We start from the raw sequence: 15,665 nt of genomic DNA, 5'->3' as shown, positions 1-15,665 counted from the left end.
TGATAGATAAGATCGAAGGAGGGAGTAGATATGTTATGTTATTAAAATAAGAATGTATTTTTATAGACGTAGTTTAAAATATAAAATACTATACTCAAACCTAAAGTTACTTTCGTCTCTTCATATAATTACATTACCAGCAATACATTCTGAAACATTACCACCAATGTAAATTTCACCGCCCTCTTCTGTTACGCTGACTCTACCTCTTCTGCCAAGCTTTGTGCCCTGGGAATTGAAGTAATGTTTTGGCGTTTGATTTTGTAGCCATTTTGCGATACCAGCACTGCAATTGATGTTAGAATGGCATATATGATAACAATAAACCCACTTAAATGATCCTGTCACAGGATCTTCTCCTACTCCATCAGCTAGAGGCGCGAAAGCTCTCACTTCAAACTTTACATCACTTTTTTCTTCTTCATATTCACCAAATAAGCCAAAGTAGAGACCGGAAACAATTTCCTTATCTGTTATAGCAGCGTCTAACACTTTCTGAGCATTCTTGAGTTGTATACCAAACCAAGGTGGACCATTTTCGACCCATTTCGCATCAATAACATCATCGCGACTTATACCCATACATTTGCAGACCTTCTCTACGTGACCTTGCTCAACATCATCAGATCTAAGAAGAGGCGGTGCCTGGAAAGACAACAAATTCGTCCTATAGTCCCATTTTAAGTGTACGATACCTATTCCGCACTCTTGTGTGATAGTTCCGCCTTTGTTCTTGAGATCTTGACGTTCTTCCTCCTTAAGTGAGTTCAAATAGACGTAAGCTGAACCCAAAGTGGGGTGACCAGCAAAGGGGAGTTCACTAGCTGGTGTGTATATCTTGAGATAGTAATCTGCTTTATCTGATGGTGTGATGAAGGTAGTTTCGCTGAGGTTTGTCCAATTCGCGAAACGTTGCATTTGTGAATCTGATAAGCTACCATTCACAGTAACGACTGCGACTGGATTGCCATAATATGGAGTATCTGTGAATACATCGACTTGATTGAATTTATGAGTATTTCCTGCCATAGATTTAGTTAAAGTAAAATGACGGGTATGATGAGTAGTAACTTAAATATATCGACTTCATGAGTCACTATTATCTATGACTCAATTTATCTATTACACACAATAAAACGATTAAAATCTAAAGAGAATCTCACAAATGAGGCTTAATCTATGCTACGAACTATCGTCAACTCGGTGAAGCGACATCGGACATTTGAGGAAATTAACAATTTCAGAGTTAAGCTAGAAAATGGTAGACCGTTAGTATCAGGCGATAACTCCTACGGTCAGCTTGGACACCCTGAGAGTGTTTCGTCTATTGAGAAGCCAACTCCAGTACCAAATTTGAACGAAAGGCTAGAAGCAGCACACAGTAGTTTATCCAACGTTTATTTAACAACCCGTCATACAGTTCTCAGCGCCGGTCTCAATACAGACAATCAACTCGGACGATCATTTAATCATTCACTTAGTCACACATTCAAGCAAGTTGAATGGGATTTTGGCAGATTTGATGGCGTAAAACAGCTCTCCACGAATGGCGATACGGCAACTGTACTCACCATGGACGGTAGTGTCGTTGGCTGGGGTAATTCTGAATATGGTTCCCTATGTTCGGTTGAAGACAAGGGCGTTGAACCAAGGAATATCAGCGAACATCTTGATAAAGCTGGGTGTAGATATATCACAAAGATTTCCGTCGCTGGGGCTCATTCCTGGTTTCTGAATGATAGTGAGTAATTATTACAGCTCAAAATGATGGAAACACATCGCAGAGGCCAACTTAGTTGCTATTTGGGTGACGATGACCTAACACCTGCATTTATTATTATGATTCATTTTCTGATTGGGCTACTCCATTATATAAATAAACGATATACTAACATAGCTACTTAGCTGGAGAAGTTTGGAACGTTGGCTTGCAACTGGTGGACGAAAACCCCGTTATATCGCCTATCCCAAATAAGTTGGAGCTTCCCTGTAAAGCACTAAACATTTGGTCTGGAGTACATCACTCAGCTGCATTCCTCGAAGACGAAACACTTTATATAAGCGGACCTCAACTTGACAGATTTACCATTACGACTAATCAGAATAAAGGAGATCTCGAAAGATTAGTTAAGTCTAAAACATTAGACTCAACTTTCGGATTTAATAGCATTTTACTACATTCTTGATACAATAAATTATAAATACAGGCATACATTACTCTATTCTAATAAGTCATTTAACTTTTCGTTCCAATTTGTTTGCCAATCTGCTTCGTTTGAGTTTATGACGTTATTGCGAAGTTTCACGAGTCTAGAATTAGATGCAAGTAGGTCCTACTACTGTTAGGTCTATCATTATAATACTGGACATACTTACCACGAGTTGCTGTCCCAGTTGTGTACCACTTTCAAATGTAAGACCATTAACGCCATCGACAACTAGTTCATGGAGGCTTCGTGTATGTTAGTAAAATACGAGAGAAAAAAATGTCCGTAGAAACCCACCAAGCAAAATTAAGAGCACATACAGGTAAACCTGCTCCAAACATATCGACAACCTTCATAGGAAGGTCAAGTCCAGAGGAGCTGGCATGGAAAGACAAGCCAAGATGGGCAGAACCAAGTAGCTTCGGATAATCGGATGCTTCTAACCATACTGTACGTACTCTGACATTCGTCCAACCCGTTTCGAGCTTACTAACGCGCTCGTCGAACTGAGCTTTGAGAGGGCCTTTCCCTGTTATTGCCAGGAGGATATTAGGAAGGTGTGTGTTCTTCTTTGAAGCGTTTTCGTAAACCTCAAGTGCAGAAAGGAGCATATCAAAGTTCTCATCAGGAGTCCAAGAAGTACTACTGACAATGACTGCTGTCTTTATGTCCGTTTCGCTACTCGACGGAATGAACTTAGGGTCATCTATCAAATTTAGCTTCGTTAGTAGCTAATGACAAGTTTAGATACATGCACAAATAGAAAGCATACTTACAGTTTTCCTTTCGTTTTCTGGAAGGCGTTTGAAAAGACTTGGTGGTCTATCGTGCAGTGTAAGTTTTGTCCCGCTGTAGTTTTTGTTAGCTAAGAGAACTACTGGTATATACCGCTCACATCAATCCCCATTTGCTGCTTAAATGCATTCTCATCGCATCGGTGACGAATACGTGTATATCAGCTAACTTGCCAGTGAATGATTCGATACTTGAATTTGTTAGGATGTAGCAAAAGAAGTGTAAGCACCTACGCTCTAGATAATATCGCAAGCGGATGCTTCTTCCCAATTTTCAAAGCAAGAAGTGAGAAAGCAGTATTATGCCAGTCAATTATAAGACCGGTGCCAGTAACAATCCTAAGAAGTTGAGCAACTGCTAAAGTTGGTATAGCAGGTGGCGTTTGTACCAGTGTCCACCTCGGAATGCGGTGAGAAGAAGTAAATAACGCGAGTAAGCCGTATATCTGATAAGCGACTTTAATGAGAGCTGTCAATGCAAATGGTAAACCTTTCGTATCTGGTATATATATGGATTTTATCTTCACTCTGTCATTATGAACTAATTGCTTGATAGGAGTCGAAGCTTGAAATTTGATTAGAATTTTAAAATATTTTGCTTGTTTACACACCTTCATATCCTACTAGCATAACTTCATAACCATTCTCTAAGAGTGAGAGTGCGTGGTACATACAACGTGGACTTCTGCCTATATCACCAAGTACCACGACAGCAGCGAGCTGTGAATCAATCCTCTGCCTGTATATCCATCCGATAGACAAAGCTATAATGCTTATCGTGGATATCAGCACCAAAAGTGTTGTAATCATGAACGTAAGTGAGAAAGCAATCTTCAACTCAAACGATCAACAGCTATGGCATTAGTTGTAGTCACAGGACTACCAGCTAGTGGAAAGACTAGAAGGAGTAAAGAATTATTCGATTATTTGGAGCCTAGATTAGCTGAAATTAGTGAGAAGAGTCAAGGTGCCCTTAAAGGACGTAATTTAGCGATTAGATTAGTATCAGAGCACGATTTTGATCATGATAGGGAAATTTATCGAGGTTTGTTTACTTTCATATACTTCAATTAGCATATTGAAGGATTTTCTAGATACACGGCTAGAGAAACCTGCGAGGGGTGCAGTATATGCAGCTGTTGAACGCTATTTAGACAAAAATACAATTGTTATCTGTGATGCACCAAATTATATCAAAGGATTTAGGTATCAGCTCTATTGTACAGCTCGAGAAGTTGGTGCACTCAATATGACAGTGGGTGGTATATAACAACTTGAACGCATTCTTAACAACATTGTTAGCTTTGGACTATTGCAACTCCTGATCAAGCTAGGGAATTGAATGGACAGAGGGAAGATGGTTATTCAAATCAAGTGTGAGTATGAGATGAATTATAAGGGCTGTTTTCACATTAAATAGCTTCGAAGAGCTTGCGTTTAGATATGAAGAACCTAATGGTGCGAGTAGATGGGATCAACCATTAGTTAGCGCTATATTAGAAGATAAGACATTGAATTATGGACAAATAGTCGACATTTTGACAACTCAGAGACAGAAAAAGGTAAATATAGGTGTTATGACGATGCCAGCAACAGCTGCCAACTATTTACAAGTATTGGAAGCCACAACTACACAAGTTTCCGGTGCTATCACAACAGCATCAGCTGACAACGCAGGTGTTGGTGGTTCCGCCAACATCGCGCTTCCCCAAGATTTACTTCCGTTACCACAAAAGGATTTCAGAGATCCGATGCGTCCAGTTATTGACTTACCAGTCAAACAGATCACGCCCGCACAGATGAACAGGTACAGACGTGCGTTTGTGGGTTTACATAGGAATGATAAGGCTATTGATGCCAAATCAGTTGCTGGTCTTTACTTGTTGTTCATACAGACTACTTTGAATGCATAATATAGAATAGATTGAATAATTTACATTGTCCTGGTATATTTCCTGCAAGTTACATTCCTAATAGTCTTGCCGTGGGTCAAAACAATGTCTAACCAGATCATCGTATACCTGAGCGTCGTTAGCGGGATGCCCAGGTATTTATTAGCTACTACACTTACATCCTCGGGTATATCTCTAACCAGGGTGACTGCAATACTTATAATAGGTTGTGCGTCTAAAGGTGGAAACATTCTTAATAACTTCATCGGACTGCTTGATGAGAGGAGGTCATCGCGCATAAGCAAGACCTGAGCGATGACGCATAAAACATTCATATGCGGACCAAATGCGAGCAAAAAGTCCCATAGACATAACACTTGATCCAAAGGAGGAGTACAAGCGCTAAGAGTTAGTACAGCTGTGAATTTGTCAGATGTGTTTGTAAGAGGAAATCTACACAAACAAGGGAAGGCGTATATTTCAGCAGTGAGATTATGTCTCCGTAGATGAGAATACAATTTGTTGTCTACGATCTGGAGACACTTATCGACCAATCGAAGGCCTCTGTGCACCCCTTCGAGGGTAGGTAGGACATATAGAGGACAGGTGAGCTCGATGAACCTAGAGAAGCAATTGAATGCCTCTAACTGAACGGTAATGTTAATAGAAGTATATAAAGCTTATTTTAACTAACCTCTGTTGGTTGGACATAAAGGAATGGCGCTGCTAAGACGTTCATGCCCTGTACATAGAGGCTTTCGCCATCACTTTTCTCTTCAGTTCTCCAAGCAAACGCGTCGAGTAATCTAATTAGCTTGCTTTCACCAACAATACGTTGAAACTCGACGTCTGATTTTAGTGTACGCGAGGCGTCGTTCCGTATCTTATCAGCCACGCTGCTTCTACCCTTACTGACAAGCTTTAAATACTGATGGCTATCCAAATCGTGTACTTTTAGTAATAGCTTCCAAACTAAAGGACGTAGATTTGGTGTAGATGTTGGTATACCGTATAAAACTATCAATCTACGTAATTTTTTAAGCTTTTCTTCAATTTCTATATCAGATATTCTCTCTGTAAGTTTAACTGAGTTTAATAATTCATTATATTTCTTCCGCTCTTTTGTACTCGATGAGGGAGTAGATGGCGACATCAGTGAAGACTGTAAAGAAGTAGCTGAGATAATTTATATAAGTATATCACTTGAGTGATTATTTAGAAGATTAGTGAAATTATACGTATATTACGCGTCTTCTTTATCCCACACGGTTGTATTCTTCAAGTAAAATATATTACAAAATGACGCCGGATTGTGTAAGATAACATAAAGTATAGATTTATAGCTTAATAGACTAGAAATAGACTACTCAGGCGTACTTTTGTTCAATGGACTATGGCCTTATCTGAACAGACACTTCTTCTTATGAGTAGACACGATAATTAGAGTGATAGATACATAATATCAATTTGGTCATACTGGCATTATTTATATTGCATAAATAAAGCACCATTCGAAATCTCGGAAAACGCTCGGTTATGCTTTAGACCTCTACAACCACGTAAACCAATAATAGAAAATGGTAGAGCAAACAACGACATTTAAAGATGGCTCAAAAGTAGCCTACAATGTATTCAATGAAGGCGCTACAGACAAATTACCATTGGTACTCATTATGGGATTGAGTGGTACAATGTTAGACTGGCAAATGTTTGCAGAAGGTATTGCAAAAGCGGGCGAAAGGAAGGTTGTCATCTTTGATAACCGTAATATAGGAAACAGCTACGGTGAAATAGGTGCAATGACGTTAGATCAATTAGCCGGTGATACGATTGAATTAATAGAACACCTAAACTTGAAAGAGATTGATTTATTAGGTTTCTCTATGGGTGGTACGTATTAGAATGAAATGTCTTGCTTTTCACTTACAATCTTAGGTATGATTGCTCAACAAATCCTACTTAACCGTGCACCAAATTTCAAAATCAACAAAATCATCCTCGCATCATCAGCATGTAGAAGCCCACCATCAACGAAGATTGATATGTCTTCAGAGAAAGGCGCTCAGGCATTTACTTTGTCATTGTTTGACGAAGAATGGGTGAAGAACAACACTGCGATCATCGCACTTATACAAGAGACAGCTGCGTTGAAACGTAGACCATTAGAAACTATGCAAGCACAGTTAAAATCTCTTCATGGTCTTGATTTCAGCGAACAGCTCTCGAAAAGTGATTTCACCGATAAAATTTACATCATGCACGGAAAGAGAGATGCTATCATTAAATTTGAAGAGGCAGAATATATGCTTTCAACTATAAAAGGTGCAAAATATGTTAACAACCTGCCTTCAGTCGAATATGGCCACATGTTCCCTGTTTACTTTGATCCGAAAACCTGGTCGGACGCAATCGAAAGCTGCCTTTGTAACTCTAAAAAATCTACCTTGTAGAGCCTCATCGGATTGTATATACATCTACATAAAGCTCATTTTAGCTGGTATCTTCAGTATATGTCATCATTATGGCAAACATACTTGACCTACCAAATGAGAACTTCAGATGTGAATACCTATGTAGCATACAAAGTACCACACCGCGTTAAGCTGGTATGATTTGGTAACGAATTATTGGTACAGCTGGTTTGAAATATCCCTCAGTACCTCTACAGAATACTTTTCGCTTACAACACTCATCGTCATGTCAACCAACAAGCTAATTAATAAGCTGAATAGGACGATATACATGGAATTAGACGACGATAGAACTATATTTGGTAGTTTCACTCTTATTGATAAAGAAAACAATATCATCCTCACAAACGCCAGAGAAGTTACGAAATCAGGTCAATTTATCAGTGATCTATGTAGATACCCAGAAGAGGAACGTTGGATAGGTATAGTTATGGTACCAAGGCACAAAGTGAAAGCAGTCTACGAGTAATATTAGTGGTACTCTTTATATAATATACTATCGTTTTACAAGAAAAATGTGAAAAAGAAAAAAGTATTAAATTCTCATATCAGTTGTATCTGCACCAGAGAATCTCCAAGCGCTTGCTGCGTCTAAATCTATTGGACAGTTGTCATTAACGGTTATGTCGTCACCTAATTGTATAACTGCAGAGTTCAAACCTGTTGTAAGCTTAATAGCTGGTTTTCCTGCGTAATATAACTTTGGATCATCTTTTTCGTCATTAATTTGTCTTATTATATTTCCGACTGCAAATTCAGATTGATTCCAACCAGTGTGGCCAGCGTGAAGTGCGCCGTATGCGTCAGCCGCATCACCGACTACATAGATGTGAGGATATTTTGATGCTTGTAATCCTTCATAGCTATCCTTTAAGCTTGTAAGGATGTCCCTCTTTGCGTTACTTTCTGGGATATCTTCTGTTTTTTCAAGTGCAGCCAGCTGCATTGATCTCGTAACTTTTACTAGATTTGTTTGTGGGTCGATTGATGATGGTGATAATTGTCTAATCAATTCTGTGTTTGGTTTTTGACCTGTACACATCAACTACAGAATCATTAGATTGAAAGTTGTTTGTTAAAAAAAGAACTCACAACCAAGTCACATTCGATTCTCTTACCTGCACGAGTGAAAACTCTCTTCTCTTCGACGTGTCCATCGAAATCAAGGGTGGTGTTGCTACCTAATTCAATACGATCTTGAAGGATGGTCTCAACGCCGAGTTTTGTGAGTGACTCGAAGATGATATCGTGCATTTGAGCATCAAAACGTGGCAACAATCTATCACGTGAGTGTATAAGTGTGACCGTCTTGTTTGGATATGTGTTCTTGATATCAGTTGCAAGTTGGATACCCAGTGCACCACCACCAGCGACGACAACTCTGTCATTTTGTTCTATAACTCTTTGACGATGTTGAAGCCATTCAATTCCACTGGCTTTTGTACCATCTTTGAGAGTTTTTTGGTCCATTTGCAAACTTACTGGCATAATAGAACCCAAGGCGTAAACCATGTAGTCAAACTCAACAACGTTAGTGAGGTCATGCTCTGGGAACTCCTTGCTAAGTGTGACTGAGTTTGGACCAATGCTTTCTACTGCTGCATGAAGGATGATATGATCTTTACCGTCAGTTGGGTTCTGTGGACCACTGTCTAATAAAATGTTTGAAGTACTGTCTACCCTGTGCATTTCTTTGCTAAGGTGTGGTCTTGATAAGACCTTTTGTGCCGGCTTCAAACTTTTGCTCTCAGCCGAGGCGCTATCGGTCTTCTTGTTCTCAAACTTTGCGTAAGGAATAAAAGCCTTGTGCTCATGACCTTTTACTACTGCGTAGCGTGGAAAAACGTAAAGGTCTGTGTTAATTGTTAGAATAGATTCTTATCGGTGGAAGATACCGAAATCGCACTCACGATTGTGGTGGCTATGGGATGTTAGAAGGAAGCGAATAAAAAGATAAATGGACACACCTGTTTCTATCTATGAGGATGACTCTGTGTGTAGGTGGTAATTGCTGGCTGAGAAGACGAGCAGCACGTCCACCTGAGTGTTTGTTAGTTTGAAGCAATTTCTTTTGAAAATATACACACCAGCATAAGATCCTCCAAGTACCAATACGTTACGCGTCACTGCTGCTGTCATTTTTTCTGAGATGACTGGACCGATTTAAAGAGGAGATCGCTAGATAAAAATCTTATCATTATCAATCGGACAAGGCGCACGAATGACCAAAAAAGGAAAGTGTTAAAATTACTAAATTCGGTTATCAGATAAAAACATACTACATTGATCTGCAATTTTATTGGGGTTCATACTTTTATTAGCCTGGGGAGTGTGGGATCCACCATGCAGGTACTTGTCGCACACCACTTGACCGATCTATTAGGATTGCTACCATATAAATCCGATCTGATAATTTCATTTTAGTGCGATTTCTTGATCCGTTAAATTAGACGACATTGTCTATCGGACGAACCGACTAGTTGGGAAATGGATGATCTACGGTGATATTATCGGATATATTAAGAAATACATAACATTATACTATATTAATCATCTTTTAACTCCCTTTGAGATGCTTTGTCTTGCTCCTTCTTCATTGTCTCTGTGTGGCTATTTAATGTATCTAGAGAATGCGTGAATGAGGATATAGAGAACGTTGCTAATTATGTTATCAACTTAAAGTAAACTATATAGGCCATCAGGACTCACAAATTGCTAGCAAAGATAAAGCGTTCTTGTTGCCTTTCAATGGAGTATAACGAGCTGCTATCGCTGCTATACAATCATATAAATTATTGTAACTTCGATTAAATCTACTCAACTAGCTAAGAATGCCGTCGTAGCCGCGTAGAATAGATTCTGATAACGTATATCCTTTAATATTAATATAGGCATAATTCATTTCTATAAATTATAAACACACAGTTTTAGCTTTTTGTAAATGCTCGATGTTTTCCATTCTACGTCTCTTCTTGATTCTACGATGACTTACACTAAATCAGAGAGTTTCGACCAACTTATACGGAACGCAACACTAGTAAATTGTAACTCAGAGATTTCAGATGAAGTACGCGAACTAGATGATAAGATTTCTACCCATACTAGCCATATACAACTCCAGCGTTCACTTGATTCATTAACTAGGAAGAATAGTCTTCTCGATAATCGCCTGTCTGATTTAGAGAGCGCTATAGACAGCTATAGGAATAGCATAAATAATAAACACAGTCAGTTACAAGCAAGGAGACGTAATTTAGCTAGACTTTCAAATCAACAGCAACATGACGATTCAGACGAAATAGAAAGGAGCGTCACATTGAAAGTTTCAGTAGATCAACTTAAGAAGCAAACCAAGATACAGAGAATTCGCCTACTAAAAGACCTTAGCGCGTTATTCCCAATAGTCAAAGTGGATGATAGCAACAATCTGACTTTTTCTATACTGGGATTGTCTATTAGCGAGAATGTAATATCATCCTCATCGCATGCTCAAACTAGCTCAGCATTGGGTTATAGCTGTCTCCTCACCTGCTTGCTCAGTAAATACCTAAACGTATACCTCCCATATGATATCGTATATAAAGGCAGTCAATCTGTAATTATAGACCCAGTTAGCAACATACGAGGAAGTAATATATTTCCATTAGATTTGTTCTTCAAGAAAGATCAAATGTATCGATTTGAATATGCTAATTATATACTAAATAAGAATATAGAAGTAGTGAGTAGATATATTATTTAAGAGGGAAAAGTCTCATTAATACACTCCTCTAGCTCATGCTATCATTCAACTTACCCTTACCGGAACTTAGACACATATTACCAAATTTAAAGAATTTGCTATTAATATTAAGTACATAAAATGAAGATCAGAAATTGTGCGTTGTCGGCGGATACTTTGTGTCATTGTGCGATGTGTCTTGTAAGATAGCTGTGTCTTTGACTTCCCAGACATTTCCTTTAGATCCAACTGAGAATTCAAGGTCCTCTTTCGTGATAGCATCGTAATATTTGTATACCATCATAACTGAAAGTAGATAACAGAGTGTCTCGAAGAACAGTCCATCAATGTAGTGATCTACTGAATTGCATACTTGTACGCTGAACCCAAGTAAAACGACAGTACCAATTACGAAGAAACCAACACCAAAGGCGATGTTAGTTAATGGCCATCTATCATCTAACGTTCTTAAAACCAAGATAAATTGAGTGATGATGTAAATACCAACGCAGATGATGTGAAGGATAAAAGTGAAAATAGTGACTGCGATAGGATTGCTACGATCAAAGCCGGGTATATTTTTATATGTAGCAATATGAACAAAGAAGGAGAGTGCACCTAAAACGAAGGAAGAACCACGCATTGTCCATACACTTAGCGTAGTACCATCTTCTATGACTTGGAAACCGATGAATCCGTTCACCAGTAAGCACCAAAACATCGCTGTAGTCAAACCCATATAAATCGCTGCAAACCATGGGTAGGTTTCATGTGAAGTTGGTATAACAGAACTATCCAGGAAGATAGCTAATAATTCACATATACCGTATAAATAGAAAAAGAGCGTTATTTCTTTACGTCCTGTGATACTGTTAGTAATCTAATAATTTGATGTCAAAGCGAGCTCACCAATCGCCGTATATTTGGTCCTGATATGATAGAGCATAATTACTGTCATAAATATAGCGACAATATGTATGAAACAGGTAGCTAATATAATTAATTGCTATAATCTCTCTTAACTATCTCTACTCACCCGGCTGGAAAATGAGTGTACCACCTATAACTATATTGCGGGCGTAGCAGACCGGCTCGATACCCTCATCACTGCCTAACATTGGACAGCTTATTAGCGCCGCATTCTTGCAAACGTCGTTTATCGAGCTTAGCATTGCGTAGCTTGTGGACGTTTGAGTGATACATCCAAGTCAGCTTAATATGGAAATGGAAGTAAAAAATAAATTAAATTTATTAGAAGATGCAGAGAAATCTCTAGATAAACTATTAGAAACTCAAAATAAAAATACTTTATCTCTAGATTTAGCTGATTTGGATAAATTGACTGAGGAGTTGTCGGCGTTTCGAATGAGTCTGGGTGGGAAACTTGAAAATGCTAGGAAATTTCATAATAAGTTGAGCGATTTGGATACCCAACAGCAGAGGTTGTCTGGGGGATTAGATATGGTACGCAAAACACAATCGCTGCAATCATCTCTTAGAATGCTAGATATGGCAATAGATGAGCGCGATTACGACCAGGCTAGTTTATATGCTCAGAGAGCACTTAGTATACCACATTCCATTATCAATAGCGAGTTTGCTGATACCGTCATACCTTCTACACATCATCCTGAACCACCTTTACAACGATTAGATAATAGTCTAGACACTCTCAATGAAATATTTATAAAGCACTTCAATGATGCAAGCGCAAACCTCAATCAGATGGAAATATCGAGATTTTTCAAGCTATTCCCAAAGATCAACAAAAAATTAGATGGTATTACTGTCTATTCAAACTTCGTGGTTAGTTTAATTCAGAGGAAGTTCAAGGGTAGCTTGGAGAGCTTGAGTAGTGTGCGAATTCTGCTTGACCACCTCGCAAACGTCATAGAAGATCATCAACCTGTTGTAAGCAAGTACTATGGGGAAGAGTACATGTACACTGTTCTGCAGACTCTATTGAAAGAACTGGATGAGAAAGCGGATATTATATTCAAAAATTGGAGCTCTGGGATTGTCGATATAGATACCAGTGATTTCAAGTCAACAAATGCAATTATCAGCCAAATAACGTCACTTTCATCGCATTGGTCAGCTTTCAAGTTATTCATATTGTCGAATTTGGGAACCGAAGACAAATACAAGCAATTGCTTCACTCATCACGTACATCAGCTTTACTCAATCAATACCTAAATGAAAATTACATATCCTTAGAAATGAACTACTTTAAAAACAGTTTGAGAAAAGCAATAGAAGTTGATGAAACAGACGAAGATTCTACGCCATACACCTCTTCAGTACTTGACGACGCATTTTACGTATACAAAATTATTCTGGATAGACTTGTGGGATGTGGCAACATATCGATATTAAAAAATGCCCTTGGTAGTATAACGGATCTGTTTGAAACAGTCTTGATCGATAATCTACAGTCAGAATTCGCAAAAGCTATCAAACCACGCACGAGCAAGATGATAAGCCAACAAGCCAAGACAAATTACAACACCTACAATACCTATAACCATAAAAGCAAAATAGTAAGAGTCTCAGCTTGCCTCAATAATTTGGATTTATGTAGCGAGTACAATATCCGCATACTTTCTAACCTCATGAATGAGAGAACGTTACAGAGATCTTATGAAGATGTGGATATGGCGTTTGTAAGAGATACGCTATCAGGATTGAAGAGGATGTCTGATACCGCACAATCATGTCTTGCTGTGAGTATATATATATCGCTTAAGGTCCTATTAATTGTATTTTCAGAATTGTGTAGATATATTCTTTACATCTACATTCAAGAGCAATATAAAAGAAATTCTGAAGACTGCTATCAACGTTACCAATTACGATAAAAGCGTTGATCATCAATCTACATTATTTGTAGTTATCTTTGAGCGTGAATGGAGTCAACTATTTGACGAATGGGCCACAGGTCTTACTACTAACAACTTTGATGAGGTTTTCGTTAAAGCTGTAACGAATCTGATACAATTATGGGAAAACATCGTTTTCAATTCTCGTTTTAGTGGTAGTGGTGCAATTCAATTTGAGAAAGACGTCCACGGTTTGTTGAGTCTCTTAAATGGAATGTCAACTGTTGGTATTCGCGAGTCATTCAGTCGTATCAGGCAGATCAGCTCAGTTTTGAATGAGACTTCAGATGAAAATTCAAGCCATTACTGGAAGCTGAGTAACAGCGAGATACAAACTCTACAGTCAATGAAGTTGTCTAATGTCTTTTAATGTATTTATATAAAAATTTAGAGAGTTATGCCATATTATATACTATTTTCAAATTAATTATTGAGTTCTGGCTATGTATCGGCAAAAATTGACTTAATTTTACCTCCTAAATAATCCTCAAGTGTAAAGGATACGCGATGAATTAAAGTGAGCCTATATACTACAAATTAACTTTATACGAGCCATCACCAGCTGAACTACTACTTTGTATTTTACTCTGTTAAAAAAAAAAAAATCCAACTCCGTCGATTAAAATGAGCAAAAAAAAAGAAACCAAAAACTAATGCATTAACCCGGAGTCGAACCGGGGGCCGATCGATGGCAACGATCGAGGTTACCGCTACCCCATTAATGCGATGTTTAAAAGCGTTACTTGATACGACATCAATGTGTTTATCGAAATTAGGGCATAATTCAAATTTTCATCACGAATGTAAATTTTGCATGAGTCAAGTGTATTAATCTAAAGTAACGTCTATAAAGCTATTGGTTACAAAAATAGCCAAATCCTTCAACAAAACGTCCAGAATTATGAGATTCCTTGCTACTCTGTTACGAACAGGACATTCTCCCATGACTAAACCTCAACGAACTGCCTAAGTGTTGGTACGTAAATATCAGACACGCTTTATTATAGGTTGTGAAAGTATAAGTACGTTATAGAATGATCATTTAAGATGATTGTTTCTTTTTACAAGATATGTTTCTTTATATAGTCTCTACTGTCCTCATGTTCCTTGTCGTCCTCTTGTCCTCTACTGCGCCTCGGTGTTCCTCTTGGTTCTTGGTGTAACTCCTTGTTCCTTCTATCCTTAGTCACTAAATGATGCTGTATGTTCAGCCCTGTATCTGTATTCTGACACTAAGGCGATTAAGTCTTTGGCTACCCAGCTACGCACAGGTCGCTTTCCCATGACTAAGTCATATCACTACCGTTTCGAAGTGATAGATCCACATTAATTACGACGTGTGGCGCAGACTATAGTAATTCGCACAGAATACTTATCTGTAAAGACATATAATGGCAAGGATCACATCAAGGTGGAAGATAACCAAGTCCCATATTCATTTGAATTAGACCCAATGCTCAGAAACGCACTAGCTCTATCAGCGCTTTATGCGTTTTTCAGACCACACTTGTCTACATACTTAAGATACTCGTGTGGTTGGCTTTCACCGAGCAAACTTGTGGAAACGCAAAACATCAAGACATTTTACGACATCAGTCAAGAAACGCTTGCAACCGATTCAATGCAGCACTCAAATTTTCTTGCTTTAAGAAGTGTTGATGAGCGCAGTTTAACTTTATATCTTCTTAACAATATATTTA

The 15,665-nt window shown here is 38.3% G+C and overlaps 10 protein-coding genes and 1 non-coding gene across 11 annotated transcripts; 5 read left to right on the top strand and 6 right to left on the bottom strand.

Annotated features, from left to right (window-relative positions):
* Nucleotides 1-62: 62 nt before the first annotated feature.
* WALSEDRAFT_58564 (RCC1/BLIP-II) lies at nt 63-3,056 on the top strand. Its single transcript, XM_006960136.1, has 4 exons — nt 63-286; nt 332-1,741; nt 1,906-2,448; nt 2,511-3,056. Exons 2-3 carry the CDS (start codon nt 1,180-1,182, stop codon nt 2,184-2,186), a joined length of 843 nt encoding a protein of 280 aa, XP_006960198.1. The 5' UTR covers nt 63-286; nt 332-1,179; the 3' UTR covers nt 2,187-2,448; nt 2,511-3,056.
* On the bottom strand, nt 63-3,876 carry WALSEDRAFT_61318 (hypothetical protein). Its single transcript, XM_006960135.1, has 9 exons — nt 3,613-3,876; nt 3,236-3,566; nt 3,103-3,192; nt 2,984-3,056; nt 2,505-2,938; nt 2,377-2,452; nt 1,906-2,333; nt 332-1,741; nt 63-286 (listed from the first exon to the last, which is right to left on the bottom strand). The coding sequence occupies exons 1-7, from the start codon at nt 3,809-3,811 to the stop codon at nt 2,220-2,222; spliced, it is 1,317 nt and encodes a 438-aa protein (XP_006960197.1). The 5' UTR covers nt 3,812-3,876; the 3' UTR covers nt 63-286; nt 332-1,741; nt 1,906-2,219.
* On the bottom strand, nt 121-1,029 carry WALSEDRAFT_21841 (phenazine biosynthesis protein PhzF family; the record flags this gene model as incomplete). Its single annotated transcript, XM_006960137.1, has 2 exons — nt 121-286; nt 332-1,029. 2 exons carry the CDS (start codon nt 1,027-1,029, stop codon nt 121-123), a joined length of 864 nt encoding a protein of 287 aa, XP_006960199.1.
* On the top strand, nt 3,761-4,914 carry WALSEDRAFT_40896 (chromatin associated protein KTI12; the record flags this gene model as incomplete). Its single annotated transcript, XM_006960134.1, has 4 exons — nt 3,761-4,046; nt 4,096-4,256; nt 4,304-4,377; nt 4,422-4,914. The coding sequence occupies exons 1-4, from the start codon at nt 3,857-3,859 to the stop codon at nt 4,912-4,914; spliced, it is 918 nt and encodes a 305-aa protein (XP_006960196.1). The 5' UTR covers nt 3,761-3,856.
* A 10-nt stretch (nt 4,915-4,924) lies between these two features.
* Nucleotides 4,925-6,046, bottom strand: WALSEDRAFT_58561 (TBC-domain-containing protein; the record flags this gene model as incomplete). Its single annotated transcript, XM_006960133.1, has 3 exons — nt 4,925-5,022; nt 5,073-5,540; nt 5,588-6,046. The coding sequence occupies 3 exons, from the start codon at nt 6,044-6,046 to the stop codon at nt 4,972-4,974; spliced, it is 978 nt and encodes a 325-aa protein (XP_006960195.1). The 3' UTR covers nt 4,925-4,971.
* A 404-nt stretch (nt 6,047-6,450) lies between these two features.
* WALSEDRAFT_58560 (alpha/beta-hydrolase) lies at nt 6,451-7,382 on the top strand. Its single transcript, XM_006960132.1, has 2 exons — nt 6,451-6,783; nt 6,829-7,382. The coding sequence occupies exons 1-2, from the start codon at nt 6,471-6,473 to the stop codon at nt 7,341-7,343; spliced, it is 828 nt and encodes a 275-aa protein (XP_006960194.1). The 5' UTR covers nt 6,451-6,470; the 3' UTR covers nt 7,344-7,382.
* A 462-nt stretch (nt 7,383-7,844) lies between these two features.
* On the bottom strand, nt 7,845-9,509 carry WALSEDRAFT_61316 (FAD/NAD(P)-binding domain-containing protein). Its single transcript, XM_006960131.1, has 5 exons — nt 9,452-9,509; nt 9,332-9,404; nt 9,275-9,285; nt 8,457-9,217; nt 7,845-8,409 (listed from the first exon to the last, which is right to left on the bottom strand). The coding sequence occupies exons 1-5, from the start codon at nt 9,501-9,503 to the stop codon at nt 7,900-7,902; spliced, it is 1,407 nt and encodes a 468-aa protein (XP_006960193.1). The 5' UTR covers nt 9,504-9,509; the 3' UTR covers nt 7,845-7,899.
* Nucleotides 9,510-10,347: 838 nt separating this feature from the next.
* WALSEDRAFT_70367 (hypothetical protein) lies at nt 10,348-11,176 on the top strand (the record flags this gene model as incomplete). The annotated part of the gene is made up of 2 exons (XM_006960130.1): nt 10,348-11,089; nt 11,139-11,176. 2 exons carry the CDS (start codon nt 10,348-10,350, stop codon nt 11,174-11,176), a joined length of 780 nt encoding a protein of 259 aa, XP_006960192.1.
* Nucleotides 11,177-11,194: 18 nt separating this feature from the next.
* Nucleotides 11,195-12,280, bottom strand: WALSEDRAFT_61315 (hypothetical protein). The gene is made up of 3 exons (XM_006960129.1): nt 12,122-12,280; nt 11,995-12,075; nt 11,195-11,946 (listed from the first exon to the last, which is right to left on the bottom strand). Exons 1-3 carry the CDS (start codon nt 12,255-12,257, stop codon nt 11,234-11,236), a joined length of 930 nt encoding a protein of 309 aa, XP_006960191.1. The 5' UTR covers nt 12,258-12,280; the 3' UTR covers nt 11,195-11,233.
* A 170-nt stretch (nt 12,281-12,450) lies between these two features.
* WALSEDRAFT_21901 (COG4-domain-containing protein) lies at nt 12,451-14,335 on the top strand (the record flags this gene model as incomplete). The annotated part of the gene is made up of 2 exons (XM_006960128.1): nt 12,451-13,809; nt 13,856-14,335. The coding sequence occupies 2 exons, from the start codon at nt 12,451-12,453 to the stop codon at nt 14,333-14,335; spliced, it is 1,839 nt and encodes a 612-aa protein (XP_006960190.1).
* Nucleotides 14,336-14,619: 284 nt separating this feature from the next.
* WALSEDRAFT_t81 lies at nt 14,620-14,690 on the bottom strand. Its single transcript has one exon. It is a non-coding gene; the product is annotated as a tRNA-Gly (tRNA).
* Between the last annotated feature and the right edge of the window lie 975 nt (nt 14,691-15,665).

Source organism: Wallemia mellicola (genome assembly GCF_000263375.1).
Source record: "Wallemia mellicola CBS 633.66 unplaced genomic scaffold WALSEscaffold_24, whole genome shotgun sequence".
Lineage (NCBI taxonomy): Eukaryota > Fungi > Basidiomycota > Wallemiomycetes > Wallemiales > Wallemiaceae > Wallemia > Wallemia mellicola.
The sequence above is the reverse complement of the archived record's forward strand: the minus strand, read 5'-3'. Positions and strand labels throughout refer to the sequence as shown.